Source organism: Neovison vison, chromosome 5, assembly GCF_020171115.1.
Source record: "Neovison vison isolate M4711 chromosome 5, ASM_NN_V1, whole genome shotgun sequence".
Taxonomy (NCBI): domain Eukaryota; kingdom Metazoa; phylum Chordata; class Mammalia; order Carnivora; family Mustelidae; genus Neogale; species Neogale vison.
This window is the reverse complement of record NC_058095.1, coordinates 138,020,003-138,036,779: the sequence shown is the minus strand read 5'-3', so window position 1 is coordinate 138,036,779 and position 16,777 is coordinate 138,020,003. Positions and strand designations below refer to the sequence as shown.

Genomic DNA, 16,777 nt, shown 5'->3' with positions numbered 1-16,777 from the left:
TTATTTATTTGAGAGAGAGAGAGAGATCACAAGTAGGCAGAGAGGCAGGCAGAGAGAGAGGGGAGAAGCAGGCTCCCTGCCGAGCAGAGAGCCCGATGCGGGGCTCAATCCCAGGACCCAGAGATCACGACCTGAGCCAAAGGCAGCGGCTTAACCCACTGAGCCACCCAGGCGCCCCAACACTCTCTTTTTAAATCCCCTCACTGAAGCAGTTAAAAATGCCTAAGAATTTTCTTCTGCGGAGTCTACTTCCTTGTTGAATTCATGTGACTTGTCATGTTTTCTGGCTATCTTCAATAAAATTCAAGATTTGACATTTTTATTTTATTTTATTTTATTTTATTTTTTTAAGTAAGTGGAGCCCAGTATGGGATTTGAACTCATGACCTTGAGATCAAGGCTGAGCTAAGATCAAGAGTCAGACATTCAGCCAACACAGCCACCCAGGCACCCCAACATTTTTATTTTTTTAACCAAACTATCACTAAATTAAAATGAAGGCAGTAGAAATGCCCGCTTTTATCAGAGTCAAATACGTTTTGAGAATTTCAGCTGTATGTGACTTTTTGCTTATAAAACTATTCTGATGCATCTGTGTACCTACAGAATTTTGAGTATAAAATTTTAAAAACACATTGACCTCAATTTAACATACATATGTGTTTAGTATCTGTGTCTATTTAATGGTCATCTTTTTCAGGATGAAATAGATTGTCTGCAGAAGGAAGTAGAAGATCTTAAGAGTAAAAATCTCAGCTTGGAGTCACAAATTAAGACTATTCTGGATCCTTTAACCTTGATGCAAGGCAACCAAAATGAAGATAAGCATCCAGTTGCAGAAAATCCAAGTAAAATTGACCCAGAAACTGTAGCGGAGTGGAAGAAAAAACTTAGAACAGCTAATGAAATCTATGAAAAAGTAAAAGATGATGTGGATAAGTTAAAGGAAGTAAGTAGTGGTGGTTTTTAAAATTCTACTGTAGTTGTTTTTAAAATTCTGTAATTCAAGTGCCTTCAAAAGTAAAAATAGCCATATTAACTTTACTCATTAGAAGATTTTGGGGGAAAGACAAAAATCTGGATGAGCATTTAAACAGTAGAACTTTTTCCTTCTTAAATGTCATTAGCTGCCAGTAAATATCAGGTCGTTCCATTTGTGACGATAATTGGAGACTAGTGCTTCTGTATGAGTTTGCATCTTCTTGTACAAGAGTGACATCAGTTTAAAGGATGTGTTTCTATATCCCTTTGTGTTTTGCCTTACTTTTTTTCTTAAGCTTATGTCAGTGACTGCACTATATATGTATGAAAATGAACATGTATCCAATTCCCTACCTATAAAATGGAATGTTTAGAACATATCTTTTCTAATACTACCCTTATCCGATTTTTAAGATTGTAAGTAGTTAAAGACTTAATGACTAATTCCAAGGAAGCTTTGAGTAGTTGCTCTAGAATACTCGACGTAAAAAAGTATTGTAGCTTATGAAGTGGGTTCATTTTCTTCATTTATTCTTCCTTTCATCCAACAAGATAAGGCATAGGTGGAAAGGCATCCTCTAGGATTTTCAGTCTAGAAAAAAAAGAGATCCCTGTCCTTAGTATGAAAGGTTGTTACAGCCAAGCGCTGGAGGGTTTTGTTGGCCAAAGGGACCAGCCTTTGGCTCTCATTTCAGGTTTATCCATAGTGGAGTACTGTGCTGAATAGAGGTGGTCTGTGGTATCCATGTCCACTACCACCCGTTTAACCTGCATTTTTGTCTGCATTTCCGTAAACTGTTGTTATTGTGTGGAATTATTAAATCCAGTCTCCTTGAAATCATTAATGAGCTCCTTAAAGAAGTACCACCACATACTGACCCTTGGATCCTCAGTGAAGCTAAGTCACATAGAAGTCTGCAATTTAGTATAAATATCAAGCCATCTTCACATACCTACCTCTAAAATAAATGTTGTTTGAGCTCAGAAAAGGCTGAAATGAAAGAAGAGAGCTTCGTGCTCTCAGAGAAAAAAGAAACTACAGATGTAATTGCACTAAATTTGGTACAAGTTTAGGGGAAGTGTGGAGTTTCTTTGGGTATTGAAGGCCAACATTAGCCTGTTGGTTTGTCCAGAAGAGCATATAAAAAGGAAAGATAGCTGGAAAGTTACAATATCATTAATCTACAATGTCCCCTTTAACTTCCTTCGTATTCTTGAGCTATTAAGTTCTGCGTGGTTTCCTTTATAGTTATTAAACTTCATTTAAATTTTTGGCAATAAAATCCTTCTTTGAAGATGAGAATCTGTATGAAGGTATTACTCTGGGCTTGTAAAAGTGGTGTAGGGGTTTTCATGTGAAAGAGAAGTACATAAAACACAGTTTTTCTTTGCTCTTTTAAAGGTTACGTGTTAAATTCAATACCCAAAGCTACATTGAGACCTCAGAATTATTTGGGATATTTAGTAAGCCTATTTTGGATGCCTGGTGGTGGTATTATGTAGTACTAGGCAATAAACTAGGACACAAACGAAGCAAAATTTGAGTGTGAAGTACAAAATAACAAATACAGGAGTACAAGAGATTCAGACTACATAGCATGAGTGAAATGGAGTTGTTTTCTGATGTTTCAAGGCCTAGGTAGGTTTTGAAGCCATTATGAGGCCCAGTATCCTTACCCAGTCAGTGTTGCAATGCAAAATAGTTATCTGAAGTCTGCATTACTCTTTTAGGTGCAACAATTGGACAGAACTTTGCCCTTTGTAATCTTGATCCACCTAAACTGAAAATGCCGTTGATGGTTGGGGGGGGGGAAGAAAAGAAAATACCTCTGATACCATTGAGGAACCAGCCAGCTCCTAATGAGGATATTAGAGAGCCACAGTATTGGTGAAAGATCTTGAAATGTAGTGATACAGTATGGAAAGGATGGGGAAAAGAAACCAAACGAGTTTCTAATTTAAGCTTATCATCATCATCAAAAAACATTCACTAAGTGCCTCCTCTTATGGTGCTATGTTTAAAGCTTAATTCATTGTAAATGATTTTCCTTGCATCTTCAGAGGGGCAATAATAGTGTTTATCAGTCACTTAAAGAATTAACCCTCCACAGTACTGGTTGGTTTGCAACCATGAGGATAAGCAGCTGCTCAAGAGCCCTGAAAGAACCTACGTGAGTGGGGAACCTGGGTGGCTCAGTGGGTTAAGGCCGCTGCCTTCGGCTCAGGTCATGATCCCATGGTCCTGGGATCCAGCCCTGCATCTGGCTCTCTGCTCTGCAGGGAGCCTGCCTCCCCCTCTCTCTGTGCCTGCCTCTCTGCCTACTTTCGATTTCTGACTGTCAAATAAATAAAATCTTAAAAAAAAAAAAAAAAGTTAAAGAACCTACGTGAGAGTAAGTGCAAGAGCTAGCTAGCCTTTGTGCCCAGAAGAATGTTCTTGCCCTTCCTCTCTTCTCATCCTCCTGGGGTATTTTTGTGTAGGTGGATGAGCAATATAGTCAGAAGTTCTGGAAATTAGTCAAAAACATTTGTCAGAATTTTGAAATCTGTTTTTAAGTATTTTGGGTTAAGCCTTTTTGTTGACAGTAGTTTTTGTGACCCATTCACTTTAAAATGTTTTAGATGTCAGTGTTATAGTCAAACAAAAGACAATTCTCTTGCCAAGTTAGTGAGATTGGTTTCTAGGCTAGGAAATGTTATTCTTTGGAATTAAAAAATGCCACGACTGAGGAATTTAAATAGCTTTTAAGAAGACTCTAAAATTGAGGCACACTGCTTTTTGTATAGAATCGATATTTAACTTCTAAATTTTCTAGCAATTAATGTTTTTTAGACAATTTTTAGGTATCAGACAATTCAAAAAGAAAGTCATAGTTGGAATTTTTTTTTTAATCAAAAGAGAATTCTTAGACTTTATTAGAAAGTTTTGACCCGGGGCTCCTGGGTGGCTCAGTGTGTTAAGCCTCTGCTTTCAGCTAAGGTCATAATCTCAGGGTCCTGGGATCGAGTTTCACATCAGGCTCTCTGCTTAGCAAGGGGCCTGCTTCCTGCCCCCACACCCCTCCTGCTTCTCTGCCTACTTTATCTCTCTCTCTGTCAAAATAAACAAATAAAATCTTTTTTTTTTTTTTTTTAAAGATTTTATTTGTTTATTTGACAGACAGAGATCACAAGCAGGCAGAGAGAGAGGAGGAAGCAGGCTCCTTGCTGAGCAGAGAGCCTGATGCAGGGCCCCTGGGATCATGACCGGAGTCCAAGGCAGAGGCTTTAACACACTGAGCCACGCAGGTGCCCCAGTAAATAAAATCTAAAAAAAAAAAAATTGACCCAGTTTTGAGAACCCCAGAAGTTGTGGGCCAAGGCATTTGGGAAAGCCTTTTGAAGAAAAGCAAGTAGTTTAATTATGTTAGATTTGTTATTACTAAAAAACTATTTTTTTAAGTAGCAACACAAAATCAATCATAGCTCAGAGTTCATGAGAATTAATTTAGCATTAGTTTTACAAATGATTCCATATAGTGTAATGTTACCATGCTTAGAATATTCATTTATGTGAAAAGGGAAAAAAAAATATTTGCCTTTAGTATAGTCCTTTAATGACTCTAAGATAACTAACATAGCTCTCTTTATTTCCCTGGATAGGAGAATTGTGAAGTGCTTTGGAATTATGGATTAAAAATGCTTGGTAGTGTTCACAGTTTCACAAGTCATTCCCAGTGATGATTTTTAAGTTTCTGAAGGCCGTGTGCTAGTATTCAATTTTCTGCTATCACTCTAAAAAGTACAGATGGCTCATGACATAATTTTTACTAGGTACTTGTTTTAGCTTGTGCTTAATTATTTTCAACTCTTTTTTAAAGGCAAATAAAAAATTGAAATTGGAAAATGGTGGCCTGGTGAGGGAGAATTTACGACTGAAGGCTGAAGTTGATAACAGATCACCCCAGAAGTATGTATTTTGCTCATAAAGCAATGTTTATGTTAATATTTTAGAATAAGCTGCTGTTATTGTATGTGTTTTTCATTGGACTATTTTCATTGAAACATGTAGATTTAAGAATGTCTTGCCTCTAAAAGTCAAGTGGATACTTACATTATTGGTGAAATCTTTGTGTCATTTAAGGCTAATTTTGAAGAAAGGATTTCCTTCTTACCTTTTCCTTATCTGATTAGCAAGAAGATTGTTTTATGTGACCTAAGACAGGAGAACTTTCACTTGGTTTTATATGTAAATGTTTAATAGTACTAACAGACAGTAGGGCGATTAATACAGTGCCCTTCAGATATTCTCTGAACTAATCTTGATAGTCGTTAACATGTTTTTAGTGCTTTCTCTTTGCCTAGTACAACAACCTATGGTGTCCTTATTAGTGTTCTCCATTTACAGATGAGAGGACAGAGGTATGGAGAGATTAAATTATCCAATCTGCACAGCTAGTAAATGGTGGAAACAGGATTTGAACCCAGGTAGTCCAGTCCCAGAGCCCACGCTGTGTTACATTACACAGAGAACCTTTACATTATTACACTAATCATTATACTAGAAAGCATATCTGAAATAGAGTTTAAGGCATTATCTGTTGAAGTTTAGACTGATTTTAATTGTACAATTAAGTGAATCTTTTCTTCCTTTATGATGGGATAGTTTTCATTCCATTCCAAGTAAGAGAGTACAAGTATTGACCTCTTTAGCAGTTTGTTTAAAATTATAAGAAACAATTGAGAATTGAAAATTGAAGATGGGGAAAAGATAGGAGATGACACTTGAAGTTTTTCTTCTCCAGGGGGAAAAAAGACAAGGAAGCAGAGAATATTTCCCTCCATCCCTCTTTTAGGGGCGGCATATCAGAACTCCACATTTTCTTTCTGTAATTACTAGACTTCATTTCTTCCTACTGGAAAAAAGCAAGGAAGACATAAGCAACCAGTGGATATTTATCCTACTAGAAGAAGTTCTCTGCTTATCCTATGAAAAAGAGAAAACATTACCTTTAGTAAAACCAAGTGTGATATCAGGAAATGGTAGAAATAAGCCATAATTACTCAAAACAGATATAACTAACCAATAGAGAAAGAAGCATAGCTTTTACTTTTAAGTAGTTACTTCCCCTGTGCTTTCCAGCCTCATTTTTCTTCCACTGTTCAGATAGTGTTCTGCTTTGACAAATTAGTGAAATAAGCGTAGGAAATGTTGCTGTTATGTGGTGGTTTGAATCTCTGCTCCTCTCATTTATTGGCACTCCGCCCTGCCAGTCATAGTAATGCATGTCCATTAGCTGCATTCCCCACAGTGTGCTGAATGGAACTAAAGCTATTTTGTCTGTAGCTTTTATTTCTTGAAAAGTTGCCCACCAGATTTCAGATTTAATGCCAGCTACCAGGATGTGTTTTTAAATATCCATGGCTCCAACCTGATAAGTAACAGAAGAATCTCACCTGAAGAAACCTGGCCTCTGACTATTCTAACAAACAGTCACACTTCTGAATCCCATATAACTTTCATACTTGCTATCTTTGACTTCCATTCCTTCCCTTCAGGGGTAGGGAATAGTTTCACTTAAAAAACGATTTGAACTGACCCCTATTCCAGATCAATTTGCAATGCATTGAGGTATTAAATGCATTGCATTTGATTTATAGCCTTGTTTACTCTGCATCACCAAACTCTAGTGGGATTCAGAGAGAAGCTGACTACAGCTGAAAATACCCAGATCTGGTTCATCTGAGGAGAGCTCCTATTTGTACTGAGAAAATATGAAATTTCAAGAGTTTAAAAGTAAATGCAAGCAAATAAAACCATCTGATTCATTTTGTTCCCTTGATTAGGAAGTGCCTTAACTGGTTACTTTTCTTTTGCCTACTTGGTTAGGAGTCAAGGTGTCCATTTTATGCATACAGCTCTAGTTTCCGATGTATCCTTCAAATTTTGCAGATATACTCTACAAATCATGCAAAAGAGAGAGCTTTAAGGTTTAGATACTAGAGAGGAAAAAATTTAGAAGAGTGTAATTGCCAACTTGAGCTGTCATAGCAAAATACTGTAGAAGTAGTGGCTTAAACATTGAATATTGTTTATTTTCTCACAGTTCTGGAGGCTAGTCATCTCAGATCAAGGTTCAGCCGTTCTAGTTTCTGGCAAAGGCTCTCTTCTTAACTTGCAGACAGCCACCTTCTCACTATGTCTTCACATGTCTGAAAGAGAGTTTTTGGTCTCTCTTCCTCTTTTTTATCTTGGAGAGGGAGAAAGGGCCGTCGGGGAAGGGTTTAGGGAGAGAAAATCTTAAGCAGGCTGCACGCCCACACCCAGCACAGGGCTCAACCTCACAACCCTGAGATTATGACCTCAGCTGAAATTAAGAGTGGGATTCTCATCCAACTGAGCCACCCAGGTGTCCCCTGTATTCCTCCTCTTATAAGGGTATCAGTTCTGTCACACTAAGGCCTCATCCTTATGATCTTGCTTAACCTTAATTACCTACTAAAGACTCTCTCTTTATATAGTCAGACTGAGGGTCAGGGCTTCAGCATGCGATTCCATAGCAGAAGGTATTTCTTTCCAAGACACTCAAATTGTGCTGTTACCTATAACGAGAATAACAGATGGTGTGGATAAGGGTGACTTAAACATTTACATTGGTCTCATGTAGATGGTGCCGTATAAAAGTAATGTATTTTATAATACTTTAAAAACAGTGCCATAACCTTTTAAGATGAAAAACTGGGTCATTATTTATCTTCTCTGTTACTGTTTTTCTGGTTTTTTTCCATCCATTATATCCAGTCTTAAAGTGTGCCTGGTTAATTTTCCTTCCTCAACTTTAACCTAAAAGCCTTTTTCAGCAGTATATTAGATATTCTACTAAGCATATTCTTCTTGGCTTCAGTAATATCCATTCTGTTCCTTGTCAAAAATCCATTGTCCTAATATCTAAACTGGTGGTCCAAAAAATGGGATCTTTTTCTTTGATTTTATATAGCCAGTTCCTGAATTTTTCTTCTCTTCTAAAATAAGTTTATTTCACTATGGAAAATGATGTTTCCTCTTTCAGTTTTCTTTAACATGGACTCCTTTTTTTTTTTTTTAAGATTTTATTTATTTATTTGACAGAGAGATCACAAGTAAGCAGAGAGGCAGGCAGAGAGAGAGGGGGAAGCAGGCTCCCTGCTGAGCAGAGAGCCCGATGTGGGGCTCAATCCCAGGACCCTGAGATCATGACCTCAGCCAAAGGCAGCAGCTTAACCCACTGAGCCACCCAGGTGCCCTTAACATGGACTCCTAAGAGAATCCTATCTAATGGTGGTGGTGATATGTCCTTTAGTTTACAAGGTTGATAATTTGAAGAAAACTTACTCTCCCAGCCAGCCTGGGAGTATTGAATGTTTATTTATTTAACACTCTACAAGGTGCATTGAATTATATAAAGTAAATACTCTTCCTGACCCCTGAAGTAGGTTAGGTTGCCTTGCTATAATTTCTCTTACTACTTTGTACTTTCCCTTCATAGCACATATCATAATTGCTAGTTTTTAATATTTTGTACAACTGTTTTATGGCTTTCTTCTGTCTAAGCCAGGACTATAGTTGTATTCACTATTTTAGCCACTGCATTTTACAGAGTTCTGGCTGATATTCTTCTCCTAATATATATTTGTTGAGTAAAGAGATGATAAACATAGCTCTTTTTTTTTTTTAAGATTTTATTTATGTAATTATTTGACAGAGAGGGAGAGAGCACAAGATGGCAGAGCAGCAGGCAGAGGGAGAGGGAAAAGCAGACTCCTTGCGGAGCAGAGAGCCCAGCGTGGGGCTTGATCCAGGACTGGGGGATCATGACCCAAGCCAAAGGCAGATGTTTAACCGACGGTGCCACCCGGGTGCCCTGATAAACATAGCTCTTAAGACTAGGAGGAAATAAGACAGATCCCAAATGTGTACACTTAATAGGAAAAATGGCTAGGTGGTATTTATGCAGCTGATGAATCACAGACTCTACCTCTGAAACTAATAATACGCTATAGTAGTTGATTTTTAATTAATTGATTTTAAATTTTTAAAAATGAATTAAAAAACATTGACAAAATGGGAAGCAGGATGTGCTTTACAATAATAGAGAATTAAGAGTCATAATCAGATGCAGTATACGGATCTTCTTTGGATATTGATTCAAACAAAGCATTCAAAGACATTTTTGAGGCAGTTGGGTAAATTTGAATATGAGCTGGATATTAGGTGATACCAAGGGATTACTGTTAATGTTATTTACGTATTGTGGTTACCTAAGAAAAATGTCTATATTTTGTTCTAGAAATGAATACTAAAATGTAGACTATGGAGTATTTTAATAGAAGAAAAGGAATGTATAATCAAAAAATAAAACCCATGAAACATGGTTCCTATCTCTAGAATGTTCATAATCTAACGAAGGCAAGAGACAAAAATATATGAAACAAATATAAAACAGATACTAAATCAAATATCAGAGACCTCAGTAGGAGTTCAGAGAATGACCAGTGTGTTGCAATGGTGCGAGTGTTTATCAAAGAGACAGGATTTGAGGGCACCTTGGTGGCCCAGTGTGTTAAGCGTCTGTCTTCGGCGTGGGTCATGATCTCAGGGTTCTGGAGTCAAGTCTTATGTCAAGCTCCCTGCTTAGTAGGGAGTCTGCTTCTTCCTCTGCCTCTGCAGCTCCCCCTGCTTATGCTCTGTTTCCCTCTCTCTCTCAAATAAATAAATAAATAAAATCCTTTTTAAAAAAAAAAAAAAAGAGGGAGGACTTGAGCCTGGCTTTGAAAGATGGAGATTTCTATGAGAAGGAAGGCATTCTGAGCTAGAGGGAAACAGCTTGAGCTGTTAGAAATACTAAGTAGTCCCTTTAGTTCCAGCCCCTTGTCTCCAGTAGTAGCTACAGTTACGCTTGAAAACATGGTGGCTTCCTTCTCAAACTCATCAGAGCAGAAGTCCGCTATGTAATTTGCATATCTCTCCATTGTGACCTTCATCACCCCGCTTAAATAGCTGGTTAACATGACTCCACGATATCCATCATTCTTTGTTTTAAACAGAAAGGCCTGTTCTCAGTCTCCTGTTCAGTGGGGAATGCCAAGCGTGTCACACCTCCACCTGGTAAAAAATACAACAAGAATGAGACGCTTAAGGGAAGACTTTAACATTTCTCATATTCCTTAAGGGAAGACTTAACATTTCTCATATTCCTAAATATCCTTGGCTTCAGTTACTATTCCTAAACTGTGCCCAGAAATGTGGATATACTTGTTCTTGATAGAATTAGAAGTGCCTTAGTAATTTTTTTTTATTTTTTAAGCTTGAAGAGATAGGAAGAATTGACTTTTAAAGCATTAGAAAGTTTCATGCCCTCTCTCTGAGATCTTTCTCTTCAGTTGTGCCATTCCCCACCCCCCCGCCCCGGGCACTTTAGGCAGGGTTTTTGTGGTTCGTGCCAGCTATTAGGAGGCTTTAGTGGAGCAACAGTTCTTGTCCTTGGCTACTAACTTACCTTAACAGCCTACAGTGTTAAACTCCATGTACAAAACTCTGTAGGCCATTAATATCAAACTTGGTTATAGTTGGATTAATGGCTTTCCTTTCTGGAAATATGTATTCAGGAATGTTATGTGTTCTTGTCATTGTGTCTTTAGTGAGATCTATGGATTTGATAATGTCTCCCAGTATGTAGCTCTTCTACTGCACAGCAACCCCAAGGTTTGTCATTATGGACCAGTCTTCCCCCTGCCCCTGCTCCTTCTGGGGGAAGGTAAAGGCTCCAGATACTCTCTGGATAGTGAACAGTATTTTCTGTTATTAGTATAAGAAAAAGTACTCTGAAGAGGAAAGGATTGATTGCATAGATTATGACCTGGGATTTCTTCTCTTTCTGCTGTATTTGTGTTCCTTGATGAGCCATCTCATTTACTCCCATAGCTTTAATAATCATCTACCTGTATGTCAGAGATAAAATAAAATATAATAAATCTTTGTTTGGTTTTACCTTTTTTCCTCTATAGATTCATATTTGTCTATTTGATACCTTCACCCAAGATCCTATACCTTAAATTCACCACATAGTGTGGTGTTCAAATAAATGCTTAGCACCGGAGACAGATTACCTGGATGCAAATGTCCCTGCTTGCACTCTGCCCCTCCTTCCCCTACCCAGTTCATTTTCACCATACTTGAAATTGTGTTTTTTTAAAATATAAATCAAAATTTATATAAAAGTCTCCTACCTAAAACTGTCCTGTTTGTTTTTTTTTTCCTTAAATAAAATCCAGATTCTTCACAAACCAGTCTATGTTTGCCTGTTCCACTTCATATCATTCTTCTGGCTCATGCTGCTCCAGCCATACTGTCCTTCCTCTGTTTCTAAAACATGATGGACTTTTGCTCTTTGTTTAGAATGTTCTGCTTCCATATCTTTATGTGGCTGACTCCTTCTGTCATCAGATTCAGAGAGGCCTTTCCTGAACATCATTCTGAAGCAGCCCTCTGCTTTAGTACCTTCTAAAGTCCTTACTCTGTCTTATTGTGATACCACAGTGATAAAATCATGGCATGATGAAGCAGTATAGTGTGTGATTTTGAGCACAGGCTCCAGAGTCAGACTCTGTAGGACTGAACTCTGGTTTTGTCCACTTACTCTTTGTGATTTGGGGGAAGACAGTTAACCTTTTTGTATCTCTGTTCTTGACTTCTGTGAAATGAGGCCAATAGTAGTACCTATCTTGTAGGTAGTATTAAGGGTTAAATAAATTAAAACTTGAAATGTACTTTTAACAGAGCCCACAGCTAGTACTGAACCAAGGTTGTAGTATTATTGTCTTCTTAACCCTAATCAGTCTGAAATTATCTTGTTTAATTACTTGATCTGTTTGTTGTCTGTCTCCTCCATTCTAAACTCTAAGCTCCCCAAGGCTAAGAATCTTATTGCCCACTTCCTTTACTTGCAAAACCCCAGCACCTGAAAGGCATCTGATAATTATTTGTTGAACAATTAAATGAATAGATAAATAACAGTCTATAAATTACTTAATCCCTTGGAGCCATTATTTTCTTTATATAAAATGTGGATGATGTGTTACTGCGAGGAGGAACGGAAGTAATTTTATGTCCTTGGAACCATGTGTAGCACAAAGAACTGATAGAGGTGTGTGTTTAAATAATTGTATCCATTATCCTTTCTACTCCAAAGATTGTTTATCCTCTTGCTTTGTTCATATCCTTGATGGCTTTACTACTCATCTAGTTGCCTCAGATAAACACCTCAGTCTTCTTTATCCACCCCTTCTCCTCATCCCACACCTAATTGTTTAGTATATTCTATCTATCCTACCTCTTAAATGTCTCTGTAATCCATCTTCGTATTCCCACTAGTTAGATCCACGTGATTTCTTGCTTAGTCTATTTTAACAATCTTATGTTTATTCTTCTTTTCCACTCTTAACCCTAAAGCATCTGCATTCTTATTGCCAAGATTCCAAAATATAAATTTGATCATCTTATTCCCTTATTTAATAACCTTTGATTCCCCATTGTCCTCAAATTAAAGCCCAAATTTCTTCATAAATATGGGAGGCTCTTTACAATATGACTTGAGCTTTGGCCTTTTCGTGTCCTCTCCAACCTTCCCCTTCTTATAGTCTGCTTTGGCCATGCTGAGTTTTTTACTGGGCCCAGATTTGCCATGTTATGACATGCCTTTGCACCTTTGCTCATGCCTTTTCCTTTGTTTTCCCTGGTCCTCCCCAGTAGCCTCTCCCTTTTATTCTGCCTTGTTAATTCCTCTTCATTTGTTACTCTAATTGAAGCCCTCCATGATTTACTAAGACAGAAGAAACACTTTTCCTCTTGTTCTTTCCATTGTTCTTGTATTACTAAGGATCTGGATACTGACAAGTTCCATGACACTCATGCTCAGTTAATCTACCAGCTAGCTTCTTGGAGCTAAGACATATTTATAAAAATTCTTGCCGTATGTGTATCTGTCTAAAATACATGTAAGTGTGTGTATCACTGTGTGTGTATTTGTGTGTGTGTGTGTGTTCCTTCTCTGGAGACTAGGAGAAGGAAGGAGTCCTTCATGCTGCAATATGGAGGGAACTAACCAGAGAATTAAGATTTTGAGCTTTCTTGAAGCTTAAAGTACAAAGAGTTTATAAGGAAAAGAAATCCCAAGATTCTTGGGATTTTCTCCAAATGAGAAGAGCGGAGGGTTTTCCTGAGTCATACTAGAGACTGGGACCAAGAAAGGGGAAAGAAAGGAGGAGGTGACGTTGCTGGGGTCCCAGATAAGATTTCTTATCTACGTCTCCTTACTTGAACTGGGTTTATCCTGCCTTTATCTGTCTCCATGCTGAGCTGTGTCTCCTTGGTTCACAGTTCTGCTCTTCCTAAACTGTGTCTCAAGACATGCCAGTACCACTCAGACTACTCCTGTCTTTCAGCTTCCCTGGCAGCACCTCTGGTCTTGCTGGCTTGGCTGTTGTCCCTTCTTAACTTATTCTGGGCTTTTTTACTTCTCATGATTCTGCCCTGACAAACGCCATGATTCCTGGTATTTGACCCCAGCCTGATCTGATGACTGATTCTGCTGTGCCCTTTGGATTTCCCGGAAGGGGAACTTGTAGACTGTCAGGGGAGTCTGATGATACCCTGGGGCCAGACGGTGACAGCCAGGTGTGCACAGGCCCCTCAGCTGCCTGAGGGGCCCTTCTCTGGGTATTCAGCTAATTGGGGATGGACAGTTCTTGCAGTTTTCTGTCAACTTGTCTTTATGGTATTGATAAGATATTTTAGGAGCCCGCATTGCATGCTAGTGACTAAGCAATAAGGTTGTTGGGAATATTGGGAACTGCTTAAGAACAAGAATGTCTTCTATTCCTTTTGTTTTCCTTTCTCTTACCCCTCAGCATACTTTAAGTCCTCAGTAACTGTCATCATAGTAATGATTACAGGGTGGCTGGATCAGTCTTTTTTGTTTTATTTTGTTTTAGATTGTTCCTCAAGGTGAGAGAGAGGTTGATTTAACTGTAGTGAAAAATGTATAGATAAATACCAGTCCAGGGATTTTTAAGTATGCTTTTTTTCATGTAACAATAGTTGTCCTCTTATACCGTTGAGATTTTGTTAAGGTTATTATATTTGGGAAAACATATAAGTCCTTTATTCCTTTTAGAACTGTAAAAGATATGAAATATCTTTTGTGTATAGTTTATTTCCTTCCACGAAAAATTAGGATCCCCACTGGTGTCCTGTAAACTCAAAGCTGATCTTTTCTTTTGAGGCAGAAAATTAGGGTGCATTTCTATGTGGAATTGAAGTGAAATGTATGTATCAAATAAAATGGAATTTATTTCATAGTTAAAAGAGTAGTCCACCTTCACAGGTGCACTATATATATATATATTTATATATATATAGATATAAAGATAGATATAGATAGATATATCAGCCCTTTTTAGAGACTACAAAAGGGAATCTGTTCCTCTTCAATTTACATATGCAGCCCAATACTAAGGTTGTTTGTGTTAAGAATTTCTAGGTATCTCAGCAAGACTTTTCAATGTCACAATTTCCAACTACAAATACATGGTTAGTTTAGCTTAATAAACACACACACATATAAAGCTTCCTTTAAAATTGTATTAATAATGTGAGCTGTTATTTTAAAACTCTGCTTTACGTTTGGAAGCTTCTCTTTCTTTGAAAGCTTACAAAGCAGCCTGTACCTTGATCTTTATACTTCTGGGAGGTAGAAGAGGGAAGAATGGCTGCATGGGCCTTAATTCTTTATCTAGTTCCACTGCTTATGTGACCTTTGTCTTTAAGGAGGAAATCATGACTTTTTTTATTCTTGCAAATGTTGAAGCACTTTGTTTTATGCTAAAACTAAGAGGCAACATAATATGGCTTGTATTTTTTTAATTCATCAATATTAGACCCTGGGACAAGTACCTATGTGATGCTTTGGCCCTAAAATTTTACATTTTTAATTTTCTCATTTCACTTAAGTAGCATTGTTTTCTTATAATTGAAGATGCCTGCTGATTATGCTTGAGGTAGGCAAAATGATCATACATACTTTCTGTTGTTAGCACACCTAAAGATGGGGCTTCCAAATTTGTGGTTTGGGTTCCGATTTAGTCTACATATCTCTGGTTAAAATAGCTACCTTCTTTGGGTTGGTATTTGTCAGGGTGATCTGTCTGTGCTATAGTTTCCTGCAAGGCCACTTTAATAAATGATCTTTTGAAATTGCAAAATATTCTTTTTTTTTTTTTAAAGATTTTATTTATTTATTTGACAGAGAGAGGTCACAGTAAGCAGAAAGGCAGGCAGAGAGAGAGAGAGGGAAGCAGGCTCCCTGCTGAGCAGAGAGCCCGACATGGGACTCGATCCCAGGACCCTGAGATCATGACCTGAGCCGAAGGCAGCGGCTTACCCCACTGAGCCACCCAGGTGCCCTGAAATTGCAAAATATTCTTGAACTTGTGTCTAAAACATAGTAGATTTTTTATAAATATTTATCAACTTTGTATATACATATCTGTTGATCCCGTTTTTCCTCTCTGTGCTTTATTAGCATTTGTTTGTATTAGTAAATATTACAACAATCCTAGTTAGTTACCTGTGTGTACAGACTGTGTGCTCAGCAATCCTACATTACTTTACAGCATGAATAGGTACTTATATTACTGAAGAAGGGAGCTTATGTTCAAGCACTTCCTATAATGTCAGACATGGTGTTTGGAACTCAGACACACTTGAATTCAAATCCCATTTCTGCCACTTTCTGCAAATCCATGAACAAGAGAGAGTCTTTTTAAGCTTCTCCTTTCTCATCCTTAAAAAATAACAGATCTTCCTTCAGTAGGTTAACAGGACAATTAAATCAGAAAGATAATATATAACAAGCATATAGCGATGTGCTGGATTTAAGTAAACATTTAGTAAATTTTGGTTGCTACTGTTACTCTTGTCACTGTCATTATCAGTAGCGGTCAGGCTACTCTTAAAGACTTACTTGTTACACTTACTTTTGGTAAATTCCATCACAAAAGTTTATTTATTTATTTATTTGATTATGAGCTGTTTCTTTCTTTGTTTGTTTATTTGATGGTGGTCCAGAGAACAGAAATGTTGCCTTGAGTCATCGGGGGAAGGATTTCTTCCTATTTTCTTAGTATGGTTCATATTATTTAATATATTTTTTGTGGAACCAACTCGTGTCTAGGATTGGTCATAGACAGTACTTTTATGATTAATCAATTTTCTAAGAATGTAGCATTTTCATCACTGGATGTTTAATTTTAAAAAGAGAAAACTCTTGAAACACTAGCAAGTCATACAGCTCTGCAGCAGATAAAAATGTATCAGCTTCTTCCCAGAGCTTCCCTAGTAGTTTAAAGACAGAATGTCTCAACCATCCTTCTGACATGTGTACAAGGGTGAGACAGATTAAGGGTAAACACACAAGCAACTCTTTGGAAACAGGTGAGAGAAAAAGGCCCCCACCACCAGGTACAGTTTTGAGCTTCCTATGGTCCTGGTCCTCTCTGCCCTTTTCCCCTGAAATATGCCCTCTGTCCACTTGCACACATAAGCACAAAGCAGAACACAGTACTGGGCCTCTCCCTTTTCTTCCCACTCCTATCAAAATTCATGTTTCTGAAGAGTTCATATTACAGGCTACTTCTGTTACCTGTAATCAAAAAGAGGAGTTTGCAAATTCAGTTAATCTCTGGTGAGTTTTACTTTAGGAGAAAATATTTAAGAAAGGGA

General features: G+C 37.7%; 1 protein-coding gene across 1 annotated transcript in view; it reads left to right on the top strand.

The window, feature by feature from the left end:
- OBI1 (ORC ubiquitin ligase 1) overlaps positions 1-16,777 on the top strand; it is a 44,054-nt gene that overhangs the window by 17,282 nt on the left and 9,995 nt on the right. Inside the window, exons 4-5 of the mRNA XM_044249925.1 lie at positions 701-949; positions 4,842-4,930. Coding sequence (XP_044105860.1) covers positions 701-949; positions 4,842-4,930 — 338 coding nt within the window. The remainder of the gene's footprint in view (positions 1-700; positions 950-4,841; positions 4,931-16,777) is intronic.